This window comes from Parasteatoda tepidariorum, chromosome 8 (genome assembly GCF_043381705.1).
Source record: "Parasteatoda tepidariorum isolate YZ-2023 chromosome 8, CAS_Ptep_4.0, whole genome shotgun sequence".
In the NCBI taxonomy this organism is placed as follows: Eukaryota; Metazoa; Arthropoda; class Arachnida; order Araneae; family Theridiidae; genus Parasteatoda; species Parasteatoda tepidariorum.
The window spans coordinates 6,901,035-6,919,227 of NC_092211.1; the positions used below are offsets into that span (position 1 = coordinate 6,901,035).

Consider the following 18,193-nt stretch of genomic DNA (forward strand, 5'->3'; position numbering starts at 1 on the left):
CTGGGGTAATTCCTAATCATTGTCATTTCTTTTTATAAATAGTATTAAAAATAGCTAATTGTCTTTTCTTAAATGGCAGTTCATATTTATTAAGTGGAACAACCATTAAAATATATTTTAACTGTAATCACAAAATTTGTTTATTAACTGTATACAAGACAAATGTGTTCTGATTTGTCCCATTTCTGGTTTGCCTTACCTTGCTTCTATCTTAATTTTATGTGTGTACATTGTTAGAATAATTTTTAAGTTTATAAATTTGCCTAATATAAATATGGTGAGAAATTATAACACTAAAAAAGATACTAAGCTTCTAGAAAGCAAAATTAGTGAATTTCTTTTAATGATTGAAAATGAAATTTCAGTGTGAGAGCTACTGTCAGAGCTGTTGACATACCTTACTTAACTTTACACTCTCACTTAATGAAGTTAAAAAATCCAGCAAAAGTAACTTATGTGGGAACTCTTTCTTATATTCCAACAGAACATGAGAATGAGTTGGCTGCTTGCCTAAAATGTATGGCACGATGCAAAGATTTTTGGAAAATTTAAAGTGTTAATCTTTATTCTTTGCTTTTAAAGAAATCGTTTTATTAGCTGCTTAAACATCTCTTTGGTTTATTTGTTTGATCTTGATGTCTTATTTGTTAATTACCATTGTATAATTATTTTTAAACAACCCCTTTACTATAAAAACTGGTGATCAGTAATTACCCCAGAAGTGATCAGGAATTACCCCAGAAATGATCAAGAGAAGGGGTAATTCCTGATCACTAAAAATTTAAAATCTTTTAAATTCTAATTAGATTTTCAAACAAAAGAAGGTAGCATAGGACTCATCTCATATAGCCTCAAACTTCCAGTAAATATTAAAATTCTATCTTGAATAGTTTTTTCACAAAATAGATGTTTGCATTTTTTGATCAGGAATTACCCCAGGTCACCCTATATAAGAAAATGAAAAAAAATTGTGACTTATTTAATTCTCCTTCCAATAAGACCAAGAAAGTCTCCCTTCATGTCATAAGTGTAGATCAGGCTAAAACATACAGAGCTAAATTGCAAATTTCAGCAATTCCTGGCCAGAAATTGTGTTTGTCTTGCTCAGTCTCAAATTTTTTCCTTTCTTCTTTTCTTTTTTGAGGGGGGGAGGGGGCAAAGAAAGAAGAAGAAAATAATTTAATAAATGATTACTTTATTTTACATATTTTTCTACCATTCACATTTTTTTATATCATTTTATTATATTCTAGTTATAATTAAGGACTATAAATCATCAAACTACGAGTACTTTTAACGCATAATGATTCATAAGAAAAATATATTTTTTTTAAAAAGTGAGTGAACGGCCCATCAAAATTTTTGTATCAGATGTTAGTTTGCACTTTCAACTATCCTTGAATAAAATATTTTTGAAATTGAAGGGGGCGAGTTGCCAGAAATAATCTCCTGAAGTTACTCAACTCCGCTGATCAAAAAACTGCAAAACAGACCCATTTACTAAATAAGTAAGATACTTATTTGCAAAAAAAAGTGTTTATATGACAGATTACTTTATTCTGAACAAAATAAAAAAAAAATTATTGCTCTATGACAAATATAAGGTGAGTTACAATCATTAATAGCCTTTGATGTATGAATCAAAATGGCGGCAAATGTGCCATTTTGGCAAAAATACAAATGCTTATAACTTTTAAACCCCTTAACCGATTTAAATATAATTGTTATTTTTGAAATCAGCACAAAAAATTCTATAAGTGTACAAATTTTCATCAAAATCTGAGACGGTGGGTGCCATTTTTGTAAAATCCTGTATGATTTGACATGGAATGACCCATTTGAGTGCTGTGAAACCCGCATGTTTTATTTTTTACAAAATTTATAGGTTTGACATATTAAAAATGTAAATTATGTTGCCTATTGAATGAAAATACACACACACAGATATATATATTTCTGATGAAGAATTTCCATGTATAGCAAGAATGTAATTTACAATTTTGTTGAAATTTTCCTGGAATACCTGGAAAAATCAGGGAAATGTATTTCTAAAAGTGAATGGAAACCCTGAGGTAGGTAGATAATCACTTTAAAAGTCAGCACACATTCAAAAATCAATGTATCCCCACTCCCTACTTAAAACCCTTCCAATTATTATTACAGTAATCGCTCTATTCATTACCCTCTACATTTATAAATAAATTAGAATAAATAAAGAAATGTTGAATCTACATTCTGTGTTGTAGATAAATTAATTTTCATCATTCAATAGCAGCTGTTTGTTCTATGTTAATTTTGAATGCGTTGTTTTAATTAGTGTCATTCACAGGAGATGTGCATTGGATGCAATGGAAGACATGTGCAAATGGTTGGAGAAGGAGGGGGAGGTAGCGGTAAGAACTTTTCCTTTCAAATTTTTTGTATATTGAAATGTTTCTTGTCTAATTAATTAAGTATTAAGAAAAATTTTGAAAAAAGTATATAATTTCCTTAGATTTGTATATTTGATGACTCTTCTGACTAGAATATTGTTTATTTGGTGTTTCTAATTAAAGAAAACTAATTATTATTTTTTTTTTTTTGTAAATTTCAATTAAATTTGCCCAATTTAAATTATGCTCCCTTAAGGCTATTTTGTATGATTTTGTGATCTGTTTATTATTATGATTTGTTTATTATTATTTATTTATTATTATGATTTGATTATTATTATTTTTAATATTGCATTATCTATCCTTATCCAGAAACATAATATATCCGTATTAAAAGCATATTTATTCATATTTAAAGGATATGATATTCACTTTTGTTGTTCATTGAGTTGTGGAGCTTCAAAAGTTATAAAACTTTTCCTATTATATTATTTTCAATTAATAAGTTAAAGCAAATTGTATAAAAATTATCTAATATTTATTAATAATTGTAATTATTATGTTTAAAATGGTTACACATTTAGAATTTTTACCTTAGACCAATGTTCAACGTTGAAGACACTTTAGGACAGTTTAAGACAACCCATTTGCCCTTTCCAAAATCAGTTTAGGACATCCAAAACCCCAACACTGTCTTCAATAATCAATTTAAAAGCTTTAAAAAAAACTTCTAGTAAAATTACATTCATTCATTGACTTTTTTTTTTTTTACTTCCCTTTTATCAGAAAAAGTTTTTTTTTTGTTTCCTAATTTTATTTTATAGTTTGAAATCTATTCTAACTGTTTCCCTTGCCAGTTTGTTGGAAAAAAAATGCAGAAAATCAACACATTTTTTAATTTTATAAATAAATATTAAGAACTAAAACAAAGCATAATACACAAATTTTAAGTTGAAATTTCAATATTTGTTGCGTGTAAAAGCATTTAATTTACCATCAGTTTACTATCCCGAGTTGTCTCTGACAAATGAAAAAAGTAAAATATAAGTCTTTGTATGATAGTTTTTAAAACAAGACATAACACTGAATGATACTTTCCAAACGCCGCTGGAATGATATGCCATTTTTTTACTCTTTTTTTTCTGTGCAAATTCAGCAAAACTCGTATATGCAATCGCGCAAAACACGTGAGTGATCCCATAATCCAACATCAAAACTCACAAACAAAATTTGGCCATCTTCCAATCACAGCAGATTATTATTATCATTTGTTTTCTGCTGAGTAAAAGCGTAATGAAACAAAGCGTACTGACAAATTCTACTATGCGCGAGTTTTCTCGGGATAATATTATCTTATTATCGAATATATGTATACTTATTATCGAATATATGTATACTAAGTATACATATTCGAGTTAACTCAGGATAATCAGGGAAGCAGTTAAAAGTACAGGATGTAACCTTTATGTACTGGATATAAAAAAAACTAATGTACAGGATATAAAAAAAAACTAATAGTTACAGCTGGGATAAAAGAGTGATAGAACTTATTGAAGAAGATAACTTTCACCATATAATGTTGTACAAGAAAGGAAAGGATGTAATTACATACTTAGTGAAAATTTAAAAAAGAAAGGAAAACATTCTTGTAACAGTCCTCTGTGGGCCAGGGATATCATAGAAGTTGAGGTTCCACAATGTTATGACCTACAGCATCATTGTGGCTATGTGGCCAGCAGTGTACACAGGACGCCTTTACTATCCAGACAATTTGGTACCCATCGATCTGAAGTTAGATGGACTTTAACCCAACAGTGGTTTAGAAAATGGGCAGAATCGGGAGAATATTTCTCCCCTATACACCATTCCCTTATCTATTAACAGTGAGAAACCGGTATTGCTATGCAAAGAAGACTGCTCATTGGATAGAGCGTTCACCTTCCAATGAGGAGTTCTGGGTTCGAATCCCAGCAAAGGTTGGTATATACAAATTCCGCATCGGACTTGCACCGACCACAATGCTGATTTAAAATATCCTCTGTGGTAGACAGATCATGGGTTAGAATCCCCTTGTCGTCAAACTAACCGTGGGAGGGTTTCGTGGTTTTGCTCTCCGTATAACGCAAATGCGGGTAAGCTCCATCAAAAAGTGCTCCACAAGGGCAAATTTCACCCTATATTCGATTCAGGAATTCCCTTGTCTTCCGGATTGGGTTCAAAATTACAAGGCTATGAGTTGAACATTAGTAGTTGTAAACCCAAAAATTGGATCAGCTGTTCAACAACAGATATAAAATATGTGGAAAAGGCTGCAGGCTTAAATGCAACTTTTTACATGCAGAACCATCAGTAGATTAAGCCACCATTAGGGCTAGAACCCCAGCTCTTAACAATGTCATCATAGAGCCATTCTGGGTGAAAATGAAGAATACGATAAAGGAAATTAATCCTTATTTTTTAAAACTTTACTGCAAATGATCAAATTAGCAACTGAGTGCAACGGTTCCCTAAAGCTCAGTGCATGGGTGCAAGTCTTCCGTCTCCAGGACGGATTTCCGTCTTTCGAAAATGTCCGCGGACGGAAGTAAGACGGAAACAAGACTGACTCGAAGACGGAAATCGGATTTTTTTTTCTGTCCTTAAAAATATTTTTTAGGTCTACTTTCTTATGTCCTGTTGTTATTTTATCAAAAGAGAGATGAATAAATATTTTTTGTACAGTATTTAAACTTGATGTATTATGGTAAAGCTTTCTTAGATAGTTTGCATTTGTCGAGGGGGTATTGTGTATGTTAGGTATTTCAGTCAAAATATTTTCAGTCTTGGCCTTTTTTCCAACTTGCACCCATGGCTCAATGTGAGCTGTTGACACTACTTGAAATCCTAAACCAAGATTAATCTAGGGGTCTAATAGCAGCTTTTCAAAAAGATTCTCTTGTCCAAGTGAAAGGTGATGACACTCAAAAACTCTCCTTATTACTACAAATTTTTTTATTTCATAACCGTCATTAAACAGTGGCATTGAGTGGAGTTGATCATAAGTAGTTCACTTATGATCAACTCCACTGACTAGTGATTTTGAACCCAATCCAGAAGACCAGGTAAATCCTGGATCAAGTATTGGGAGAAATTTGCTTTCTTGGGGGACTTTTTGATGGAACTAACTCGCATTTGCATTACATGCAGAGGAAGACCTCCCATGGTTAGCCTTTCGGCAAGGGGACTCTGGCCCGCGATCATTTTACCACTGAAGATATTGTACGCCAGCACTGTGCTGGCTGGATGCTGAATTATTATCGACCCGCCATTGCTGGGATTCGAACCCAGATCACATCATTGGATGACTCTATTGCCTCAGCCACCACTTCTCTGTTACTACTACTTGAGTAAGTGAACCCTCAAAAAAAAATTTTTTTTCAAAAATGGTGATCCACACTACTAAGAAGTTCTGAAATCCAGCATTAAAATATGTTTCAAAATAATCTCCTTAATGAAAAACTATTTTAGATTGTAGTTATTCTGTGTTTTTACTCTAGAGAAGGTTCTTGTTTATTGAACTGAAACTGTGTGTTTTTGTTGCATAATTTGGGCATTGTTTTGAGTTTATCTTTAAAGAAGTGACCATAAATTTTTTTGTAAAATTTTTTTAAAAAAATTTTAATGATAAGCTCAACTGCTATGTTTCATTATACAAGGTAATTCAAAATGAGTACAGCGATTGAAAACATCTGTAACTATTTAATGAAAAAGAATTAATTGATAAAATTTACACAGAATGCAGAAGGAGCTTCAAAATTTTGTGTTCATCCGTCTCAGATGTTGTATACGACTTCCTTTGGAGGGGGTAGTCCATTTCATTCTGAAGCATTTCTGCTATCACTGACACGAGTACATTACAAATGTGTTTTTTAATTGTTTTGTTGCTATCTGCATACCGTATATTCCGGCGCATAACGCGCCCCGGCGCATAACGCGCACCCGTAATTTCTAATTACTTTTTTTAAATTTTACGATATACTCTTTGTGTAACGCGCACGAAAATTTGGATTGTACATGTGCAATATCTCATCTTTCAAGATCGTAAATAAAAAGTATTTTTCCCTATCTTTTGCAAAAATAAAAGAACTGAATTTGACATGTATGTGAGGGTAGAATTGAAAGAGCAATAATGGGATTCTGGATGGACAAAAATGGTGCTAAATTGTGGGTAAAAAACATCTGGCAAATCCGTCCTGGTTGCGTAAGAAAACCAGAAAGCCTTTTAGAGTGGGACATGTTTAGGTCCCACCTTACAGATAATACAAAAAAAGTTGTAATTATAATACAAAAAAATTTTAATAATTGTAATTGATAGCGGAAGACGAATATAATGAACTATTTATGTAATAACGAAAATTAATGAAGTATATAGGTAAAGGTATGTTATTTCTTTAAAATAAAAGTATTTTTCTATATTTAAATCTTTTTAATCTATGATTTTTTATATTCGGCGTATACTGCGCACCCGTAAATTCCAATGTTATTTTTTGTATTAAAAGTGCGCGTTATACGCCGGAATATACGGTATGTTTCTCCCATTTGGAAGTACTTGATAGTCTTCTCTGCACTGTGATAACAAATTGACTATTGTTGAAATCTAACACGCAGAATGCTTTTCTGCATGGGACTCGCAATTTTCACTAATGAGCTCGCACATGCCTGGGATTCCCCATCACTGCGCCTTACGTAAAGAAATTTTGCTGCTCCGTCTACATTCTGTGGTAATCTTATCAATAAATTATTTTTCACTAAATAGTTATAATCATCATCACTGGCTCAACAGCCCAGGGTGGGCCATAGCCTTCTCAAGAAGTTTTTCCCGGGCTAACCTTTTTCCTGCTAGTGTTTTCCAGTTTTTAGTTTTTAAGACCAAAAGTTCTTTTTCTAGGCCATCTATCCATTTCAAATTTGGCCTGCCTCTTTTTTGTGTGCCAAATTGTCTGGCATTGAAAACTCTTTTAGTGGTACAGTCTTTGTCCATTCTGATAACGTGGCCTGCCCATTTTATTATTTGTCGTTAATAATGTCGGGTTCATTATAGGAGTGATAGAGCTCTAGATTGGTTCTTCCAAGCCACTCACCATTTTTTTGAATTCCTGCGAAAATACTTCTCAAGACCTTTCTCTCAAAGGTACCCAACATAGCCTCATCCGCTAAATAATTATAGCTCTTTGTAATGGCTATATTAATTTTGAATTACCCGGTATATTAGTTGGACTTATAAATTTGTCTTATGTAATTATGGTATGTATATAATTTGTATTTTGTTTCAGGTATATGATGCAACGAATGCTGTTTTTGAAAGGAGGAAGTTAATATATGACATCATTTGTAAGAAGTTTGGATGCAAGTTGTTTTTTGTTGAATCTGTATGTGACGAGGCAAACATCATTGAAGCTAATTTAAAGGTCAGTACACACTTCTAAAAGGTATTATTATATAATAGTCAATTCATGCATAATTTTATTAATTTAATAATTGCATACACCAATAGAATTAAGGCAAATGGGGGTAGTGTGGAATGGACTTCAATAACTTTTTTGTTTATTTTTCAAATTTCCTCTGTAAGATATTGTAGATTGGTACAACATCAATGTGCATTTTCACGTGCAGCTGCATAGTTACACTGTGAATACCTAAGTAGAAATTTGTAAAAGTAGGTTTTAAGGTGCAAAACTAACTTTTATATTTCTCTTCGTTCTTTTATTCAATTATTTTATTTTCAGAATTTCAAGGAAAGGTGTTAATATGTTATAAAATATACTGTTTTTTTACCTAATTTTAATCCTAATTTTCACTCTGTATAGTTTAAATTAAGCAGGTTTTGGCATAAACAAACAGATGTCATCTAGGGGTTAGTGTACAGTCTGTCTACGGAAAGAACTCCCCTCGTCATTCGCCTGATATAGTGGAGGTGACTATGGTTATGAGGTTTAACTATTTTAAGTAGGGGTGTTAGGTCAAGACAAGTTTTGGCTTGAATCACAGAGAGATTGGGAATCAGGAGAAAGAGCAGCTCCCCTCTTTGAAATGTTCTGTTTTTTGTTTCCATAGCAGCAGACGACTTCAGACTTTGTGGCAAGGGGAGTTCTTTCTACAGAGAAACTATAGTCACATTATGGTGGGGTTAGTGTGGACATTTACCCTATTCAACTTCCAATGTCAGAAATATAAATTTTATACAATTGATGTTATTTTATTTATATTCAAAATCAAAATAATTTTGTTGAATGATATATCTTTACAATTCGTGATTTCAATCTCAAATGAAAGATTAATCAAAAGTGCTTCTTATTAATCAACTTTTAAAGGTTTTAGGAAAATATTTTTATCTAGGAGTCAATTAATGTAGATGAATTAAAGAATAAAATGAAGTTTATAATGTGGTTGTATATGTAACATTAAAAGCTCCAACAAATCTTTCTGTGTTATTCCCATATCTAAACCTTCATTTATTATTCAAAACTAAAGGCTTTTGCGCATTTAATTATTCACTTGCCCTTTTCTTATTCTATATTTAGATCTCAATTATGTATAAATGAACATTTGTTTTTCCTTTACCAACTGTGAGAAACAAATTTACCCCTCAACCTATTTAGTGGACCAATCATAATTACTCAGGTTTTCCTATTTTGCTGAGACATTATGGACTTATTTTGCTAGATTTTCCCTGATTTTTAATGGGGAGCACTTTGATTTGTGTGTCACTTTTTATATTCATTCTCTGATTATGATGATTAAATAAAATTAATTTGCTCTTTTTAAGACTGGCCTGTTTGTCCAGCCCGCTCGACTGCCATCCTTATATATATATATATGCAATGGATACTCAACTAAAGTAATTAAATTCTACATAAAATCATTGAGTAAATTGTATGTTATTTTAAATAAATTTACTAAGAACTCTGTTAATTTATATAACTTTATCATGTGCAAATCTATTTTGGACAAATCGGTGGCTAAAAATATGAGCAAAACAGGCGATTCATCTTTCTCTCCTTTTTTTTCTTAAATTAAAGTTGATTTTCTAAAATCGTTAAAATTGTATAATTAAATATCAACCTATTAATTATAAACTTCTTTAAATTATCCAGTATAATATTATTTTGTGCACATCCATTCTCGGGCCCATATTTGGTAACTAACAAATCAAACGCGCTTCAGTACTGCAGTAAGAACGCATTATAAAACAAAATCCTTTATTTATCCTTTTACCTCCATTTGTGCTTCTGTTTTCATATTTTGTAATCTGGCAATCTTATTACGAAAAATATTTTAAGTCATTCTTGAAAATTTTCCTGTTCTTGCTAGTCCATTGGAATTTCAAAATATATCACTACAATAATGTCCATTGGACATTATTGTAGTGATATATTTTGCTTTAGCTATATTAATATAATATTAGAAAGCACCCTTTTTTGCCGTTATAATCGTATGAGCTAATGAAGAGATTATATCTTTTTTTCGAAATTTAATTACTGTTTTTTAAAATAAAATTTATCTTTTCTTTTTATATTATTCTGTAATTTTTTCTATGTTTTCTCTCATTAAAAACATACATATAAAACTCGTTAAAAACAAAAAAGAAACTAGAGATAAACGTAGAAAATTGTACATGAGTTGTAAGCACATAGAACCCATAAAATAAGTTTAAAAAATACATACACTTTTCCAGAGAAGAAGTAAAATTATTAATAAATATAACACATGTGTGCTTTAAAGTTAAGAGTCACATGCTATATTTTTTTTAATTGAATGAGTAAAAAGGGGATTATATGATTAATCTAGTAAATTACAGGAAATAAGGAATAAAAGCTTAAGTTTAAGAAAATTTTATGTATCATAAAAACAGATAATTAAAAAGCTTACATTGTACAGAATTAGAACTAACTTCATGCGAATGGTTGCCAAGGCACACCACAGTAAATAAGATATTTAAAAAAAATGGAAAATGAAATAAGGACAAAATATAATCTCATCAGCTAAAACAATTATATCCTAAAGATAAGAGTATTCTAACATTGTATTAATACAACAATTCTAATATTATATTAATTTAGCCAAAACAAATTATATCAATAGAATAGTTTGAGGAGCACCAAAAAATTGAAGGAAAAAAAGAACATATTAAGCAAAATATGCAAAATAAAACTTATCAGGCAAAATTGAAAATAAAAATCAAAGAAAATACAAAATAAAACACTTTATGTAATATATAAAGTGAGTAGCAAATTCAAATATAATTAGACTTACTGACATTTTTCTAATATTTTGGTATGAAGTTTACGAAATATTAAAATAGAGGATAGTGGGATTATTTTATGGCACGTTCGTATTGAAGTGCGTTTGATTTTTTTAGTTACCTTAGATTCGCCCAGAATTGCTTATACTCTCTAATTACTGGATGCGTGCAAGGTAATAATGTTACACTGAAAAATTCAAAGTTGTTTATAAGGTTGACTTTTAATCATAAAATTTTAATATTGATGATTTTAAAGAAATTGTTAGCATTTATTGAACAAAAATTTTTGAAAATTTTTATTAAATATTAGAATTCTTTTGGCCACAGAATTGTTCGAATGGGATTTACACGTGATAAAAATATAAATTTAGTCAACAAAGAAACTTTTAATAAATTTATTAATAATTATAACATACAATTAACTCAATGATTTTATTTAGAATTTATATTCACTAAAAAATTACATTACATGTCTATTTTTTTAATCAAATTAGATTGATTAAAAATGGTATTTAAATAAATGTTTTTAGAAACATTCGAATTCCATATAATTAGTTTATTTACATTAAATTTAAAATCGTTTCTTTTATTGTATAAGTCTACAAAGCAGATATTTTCTTCTTTTTTAAAACTTAAGTTCAAAAAATCAAAATTAATATTATCGTCATGATTACAGAGCGTGATTAATTCCACAGGATAAATAATATTTAACAAAATTATATAGTTTTGAAAATGAAAAATAATTAAATCATCAATAAATCGAAAAACAAATTTAATATTGAGTGTATAATTTTTTTAATAACAGTGTAAAAATAAGTTAGCTGAAAGGGATGAAAAATTAGGTTCTAGTAGTGTTCCACCTATTTGAACAACAATATGTTTTCCATTGAAAAGATAATTATTAAAAAGACAAATATTAATTAGATTATTCCAATAATCAAAATCGCAATTAAGGATATTCGTAAAGGCATACTAATAACTCAAAAGAATGTTTAGGTTACAAAAAGGCATGCTATTGAAGAGATCCTGGAAATCAAAAGTTATAATAGAATTAGTTTTATTTTGTTTAATTATTAAGAATTAATTTTATTTTGTTCTGTTTGTTGTAGGAAGTGAAAGTGCACAGTCCTGATTACAAAAATAGAAATGTTGAAGAGGCTCTCACGGATTTTATGTTTCGAATTGAACACTACAAGGAAATCTATCAGTCATTAGATGAAGAGAAAGAAGGAAATTATTCTTTTATGCAAATATATAATGCTGGACAAAAAGTATATGTTCATCACCATGAAGGTAACTTCCTCTAATATTAAATTTTCAGAAGAAGGGAATTTTATTGAGGTTGTTGTCGTCAGCTTTTATGGCAGATGGGATGCGATTGTTCTCGTTTTCCAGTAGCGCCATCTATGACCAAGAATTCGATTTCTGCCACACCCATACATCACGCCCGTTTATAGGATGGATCCATACATTCATCTACAGATCGTAATTTTGACCTGAACCAGAGAATGATCAATCTCCAATCCAGTACCCCCAGAAGTATTGATTTGTTATGGGAACATGAGGGACTTTGTGACCCGACAGATTTAATGTGCATAAAACCTCTAATAATTCAAAAAATAGAATTAGGTAATTTTTTTAGGAAAAAACGAAAATGAAAGCGTTTCTATTTAAAATTCATAAAACCTCTAATAATTCAAGAAATGGAAATGAATTGATTTTTGAATGAATTTATGATTTACGTTTTTTAAAAGCCTCTAACGGTGCTTTTTATTCAGGATTTGTAAAAAGTGCCTAATTTTCTATCTTTTAAAAATAATATTTTTTCTTGCCACGCCGATTGTCATTCTGAGTTACAAATAATGCTTGATTTTCACAATTTTCTCTGCAATATTTATTAGAAACTGGTTATCTTATCATGACTATGTAATGTTTTTAGAAAAATTTTTTGAATTTTATTGATTTTATGTTTATAAATTAAGAACTTTCTATTTCTGCACAGATCCTATTTATGATTTTTTTTATTTTTTTGGAAAGTGATTAAAAGTATTTTTTGAGTGCTTAAAAAGTGCTTATTTTTTGTTGAAGAAGCTTTATTTGTTAAATAAAATTAAAAAAAATGTAACAACTGCTATAAAATTTATTTTGAAACATGTTTGTTCACTTTTATGTAGGTCATGTTCAGAGTAGGATAGTCTATTATTTAATGAACATACATATAAATCCTCGTTCTATATACCTAACACGGGTAAGTTGCCTTCTTATAGTCTACTTTTGCTCTTTTAACTCAGTTTAAGTGTTTTCAAAGTAATAAATTAAATCTAATATCCTAAATTCACTGTAATTTTAATATTAGGAATACAAGCTTTTTAACCTGTCATTTAACAGATGCAGATTGTTGATAGCAAACCAGTATGTGAAAATAAGGGATGAGAAAGTCAAATTTTTTTAAGTTTATTAAAATCAGGTATTTTGAACTATAACTATTTTATAAAATCATCAAATGATTTTTTAATCTATTGTTATCTTTTTTGGATGTATTCTTAGAGACATAATAAGTTTTATTTCCGCTTATACAGTCGAACCCCGCTATAGTGAACCGTCTGCGGACTCAGTAATGTGTCCACTATAACCGATGGTTCACTATATCCAAATTTTTTGAAGAATATTTTTTGCATAAGACAGTTGAATGATTGAAAATTGGCTTTGCAATTTTGCATAAGTTATTTAAAAAATTATTAACTAATTAACAGATAATAAAGCAAAAATTGATGGAAAAAAGCACAACAAAGATTTTATTTCTCACACTGCATCACAACCGCTTTCTTAATACAGATATAAACATTATTCTAATAGTAAAATAAAAATGTTTCACTTCCTCTTTCTCGAGAAACTTCTATTCCTTTATCCCCCCTTTGCTTGATTTTCTTTTAATATCAATGGTGTTCTCCAAATAAATAAAAAAGAATAAGAAAATAAAAAAAATAANGTAAAGAATATGGTTTGAACAGATAAGAAAATTCCAAAAATTCAGCAGGTGGCCAAGTTAACTAGTTGTAGAGCAAGCTTGGGGAAAAGAGATAAAGCGAGGCTTGTCAGGGAGGGGAGAGTATAAGATTCTGTTTGACATTTATTACAGTATAGTTAAAAGTGATAAGCATAAAGGAGAGTAATATGATGCATTTTATAGGAATGCATTCATTTTCAGTCCCAACACCTACAAGTTTAAAGATGGAGGACAGAAAAAGATATTTAAAGAAATGAAATTTGAGTCCACTATAACCGAGTTTCCAAGTTCTAAGCTGTTCACTATAAGCATTAAAAATAGCATTATTTAAATAGGAATATGGACGGGACCGCTAAAAAAGTTCATTACATCCGAGTGTTCACTATATCCCAGGTTCACTATAGCGGGGTTAGACTGTATATATAATTAACAAAGAGTCCATGTGGCAGAATCTTTTCAAGCTATCTGCGACAAAACTCTCTAGCGCTAATATCTCTCTGCAAGATACTTTTACTAATATCAAATATATATGTTTCTAATTTAAAATAACAAAAGTGCCGAGTTTACAAAAAAAATAAAAAGAAAACGATATATAATTTTTTACTCTAATATTATGGGCGATATTCTCTCATTTTGTGTGTGTGTGGGGGGGGGGGTAATGCACAAATTATTTCTTTGTTCGCATTTTGTAAATAATCATCGCATTAAAAAATATAATTAAAAATCATGTAATCCGTAGTAGTAATTGCCAAAAAAAAATCTGCTGCAAAATTATACAAATCGGTCTCCTCTAGCGCATGTTTCATTTCAAGATTGCATTGTTGTAAAAAAATACCGGGTTTAAAAACTATGGAGAAATTAATAACAATAACTTCCAAAAAATCGATAGCATTATTGCCTTGAAAAGTAAGTACTCAAATGCACAATTCTAACTTTCATATTGTTTGATATATATTGCAATATTTAAAAACCATGCAAAAATAAATATCAATAACTGCCAAAAATACAATCAAAACATTACATCCATTTACAATACTATTGCGTAAATTGAGCATGTCAAAAAGTGATTATGTAAATGCAAGGTTTAAATATTGCGTGTAAATTTCTGCAGAGATGTTTTACTTTTTGGAAGAAAAATCTTTCTCCTAGAACTCTGTAACGTCCTGTGACAATGTCGCTGCGTCGCTATGATTCTGTGTAAGAGACAAGAGTTATGAAATTTTGTTGCTTGTAGCAATTCTATAATATTTATTTTCTACTTCTCAAACAATACTAAAACATGAAACTGAATGTAAATTATATGAAAATTGTATGTAAATGAATGTAATGTAACCAATAACAAGCTTCCTAATACCGGAAAACTTCCGGTGTATCACTCCGCTTATGTCATGTTTAGAAGGCGATGTGTGAGCAGGCTTAATATTCTAGGAAGTATCATTATTGTGATTCGTGTTTAAATTTGCGCATAATTTTTACCTTTCATAAGAGTTTTCTGTAATTTATAAATTCAAACAGGTCGTAAAACAAATTTAAAAAAATTAATATCACAGTACAGTCGAACTCGTTTATAACGAGCACAAAGGGACCGTAGCCTGTACTCGTTAAATCCGAGTGCTCGTAATAAGCGTATAAGACGTGCAACCAGAAGAGGGGAGGGGGAAGTCAAATGATTGAGTTGACTTAAAATTTAATTAATACTTACTTTTAATTGCATTAATTAATTTAATTAAATAGTTTTCTTAATTTAATGACAACTAACCCCCCAACCAGCAAAATATTTCTAGTTGCGCTACAGTCTTAAAGGAAAGAAAATATAAACGGAAAGAAAAATAAAGGAAAAGATTCTTACCAAAACATTTATTTTTTTCATTAATCTGCATATTTAAAATAGTTTGTCAGCTTACTTTGAACTTGCGCATTTCATATCATTTTGAAAAAAAAGATAAGACAGAAAGACGAGAAAGGTGAGAAAAAAGATTGCAAGACAGAAAAATATAGCTCGCTAAAACCGGGTCTTGCTCGTTAAAAGCGACTTCTGTTCCATAGACTTAACATTGATCCAACCAAATATTCTCGTTTCCCTCGGTAAATCCGAGTTCTCGTTAAATCCGAGCTCGTTATAAACGAGTTAGACTGTATAAATAACTAAAGTGCAAGGTTAGACATATTTTGAGTGTTTTTTTCCCTTATTTGACTATATTTGTGTAAAATGGCACCATTAGGTTAATTTTTGGGTTACATCTTGCTGGGCATTACATGCTTATGGAGTCTTCCAAATTCTTATGATATTTGTTTCTTTGAAATTTAAATTTAAAAAATGTGTTATATTGTAAACACTACAAGTACAGTCAGTATCGGTTATATGGTCAGCTCATGGGTCCAGAATATTATGACCATATAAGCGGTGTGACCATATATGCGATAACCAAATATATAGTATAGTTAATGTGGCGTGAATATATTCTGGAATCAGAATGTATTTCTTAAACAAATAATTCAACTTTCAAAAACGTTTAAAAATTAATTATTAAGGTACATAATAAGAAAGAATGCAAAAATAATTTTTATACTTTTAGAAAAATTTAATTCTTTACCTTAGCATATGTACATGTTCAAAAAAAATATTCCAATAAGCTTGTCTATTTCTTCTTCTTGGTTGTTAAAACAACTTTTTCTAAGTCTCTGATAGTTTTTAAATGTTCATCTGCTGCATCTGAATTTGCAAAAAAACACCTTAAGTCATTTATAGCCTTAAGAGCATCAGCTGTTGATACAGACTTTTTATTGCATTCAGTATCATCCTCATCGTCACTTCCTTCAGCAGTCAGATTTAAGACATTAGATACAATGCCTTCCACAGTTGCTTCACAATTAGTGAGGACATCAACGTCTATTTGGGAATACAAATTTACGTCCGGCATTGCATAGCCTCGGTTTCGAAGATTTTCTGCCAATTCAGCTAATGGAAGATCTTCCTCAGGGTCCTCTAATGATACTGAAGAGTCTGGAGAACTGTGGAACCCCGCGTGACGGAAACAATTTTCAATAGTTTTCGACGACACCATGTTCCAGTTTTGGTCAATATAGAACAGTGTGTTCAAAACTGAAACGTGAAATTCTTCTTTTCTGTCTATGGCGGTGATCATATCCCGTAGAAGAAGCTTTCTATACATAGACTTGAAGCTTTGAATTATGCCTTGATCTAGAGGCTGCAACACACATGTGCTGTTCGGAGGCAAAAATATGAGCTCATTCGATTTCAAGCCCTCAACAGGATAGTGAGCAGTGCAGTTATCAGCAATCAATGCAACTTTTCTGTTTTTCTTTGAAAAATGTAGGTCCCACCTTCTGAGAGTTTTTTCCCAGATCGTTTGGGTCATCCATGCTTTGGAATTGGCATCGTACAAAAGGGGCAAAGATTTACAATTTTTCATGCATCTCGGTTTCAGAAATTTTCCTATCACCAAAGGAATCATTTTCTCCGAACCATCCATGTTTGCAGATAACAAAGCTGTTAAGCGTTCCCTACTTTTCTTTCCGCCTATACATTTTTCTCCTTTGAAGCAAAGGGTTCTGTCGAGTAAGATCCTATAGAAAAGTCCACATTCATCGACGTTGAACACGTTAGCAGGTTCATATCTTTCATGAATATCTCGCAACACTACGTCTTTCAATTCTTTTAAAGAATTGTTGTCAAAATCAGCAGCTTCTCCGCACAATTTCTTAAAGAATAGGTTATTTCTTGCATTGAATCGCTGTATCCAGCCATTGCTTGCAACAAAATTTGATTCTCCAAGTTCCTTAGCTATTGCTAAAGCTTTTTCTTTTAGAATATTCCAGGATATAGGAGCATTTTATGATCGTGCATATTTGATCCATGACAGAAGAGCCTTCTCCACATTCTCATAAGGTGACACACGCTGACGTTTTCTTTCTCGGTCGCTAATTGAAACATCTGGAGAGCTACGTTTGGCTGCTAAAATGTTGTTTAAAGTTGTTCGCGGTATAGAATTTTCTTTGGCAAAAGTAGCTTTTGAAAGGTTAGACTTTTTAAACTTTTCAACCAATTCATTTTTTTCCGATATTGTTAAATTCTTTCTTTTCGAAGCCATAATGAAAGCATGGATACGTTATTCGTTCAGTAATCCAATAAAAATGTTCTTTTTTCTCAACTTCAACTCCTTTTCAAGCTCTGAGAGAGAACTTCAAACGATCAAAAGACCTTTTGCCCTTGGGCGGGGAAAAGAATGCGAGTGGTCAAATGAGGAGAGGGTATGGTCATCAATGAATGCAAAAGAGAAATGAGGGTAGGGTGACAAAATAGAGGGGGAAATTCCAGTTCTCTCCGGGGGTCGAAGGAATGTGTTTACCTTCTGGTAATTTTTCTTGGCTTCCTGTCTAAAGAAATGTCTTAAAATGCATCTTTTTTCAACAAGAAAAAAAAAGGAAACTGACCATATAACCGGTAACTCGAAAAATAGGATGACCATATAAGCGGTGAGCTTTAACACGTGTTTCCTGTTAAGTTAGACG

The 18,193-nt window shown here is 30.9% G+C and overlaps 1 protein-coding gene across 2 annotated transcripts in view; it reads left to right on the plus strand.

The window, feature by feature from the left end:
• The window catches only part of LOC107450839 (6-phosphofructo-2-kinase/fructose-2,6-bisphosphatase), a 53,880-nt gene that overhangs the window by 13,913 nt on the left and 21,774 nt on the right, over window positions 1-18,193 (plus strand). For both annotated transcript variants that reach the window (XM_016066749.4, XM_016066750.4), the window contains exons 4-7: window positions 2,330-2,393; window positions 7,685-7,819; window positions 11,763-11,946; window positions 12,828-12,901. In XM_016066749.4, coding sequence (XP_015922235.1) covers window positions 2,330-2,393; window positions 7,685-7,819; window positions 11,763-11,946; window positions 12,828-12,901 — 457 coding nt within the window. The remainder of the gene's footprint in view (window positions 1-2,329; window positions 2,394-7,684; window positions 7,820-11,762; window positions 11,947-12,827; window positions 12,902-18,193) is intronic.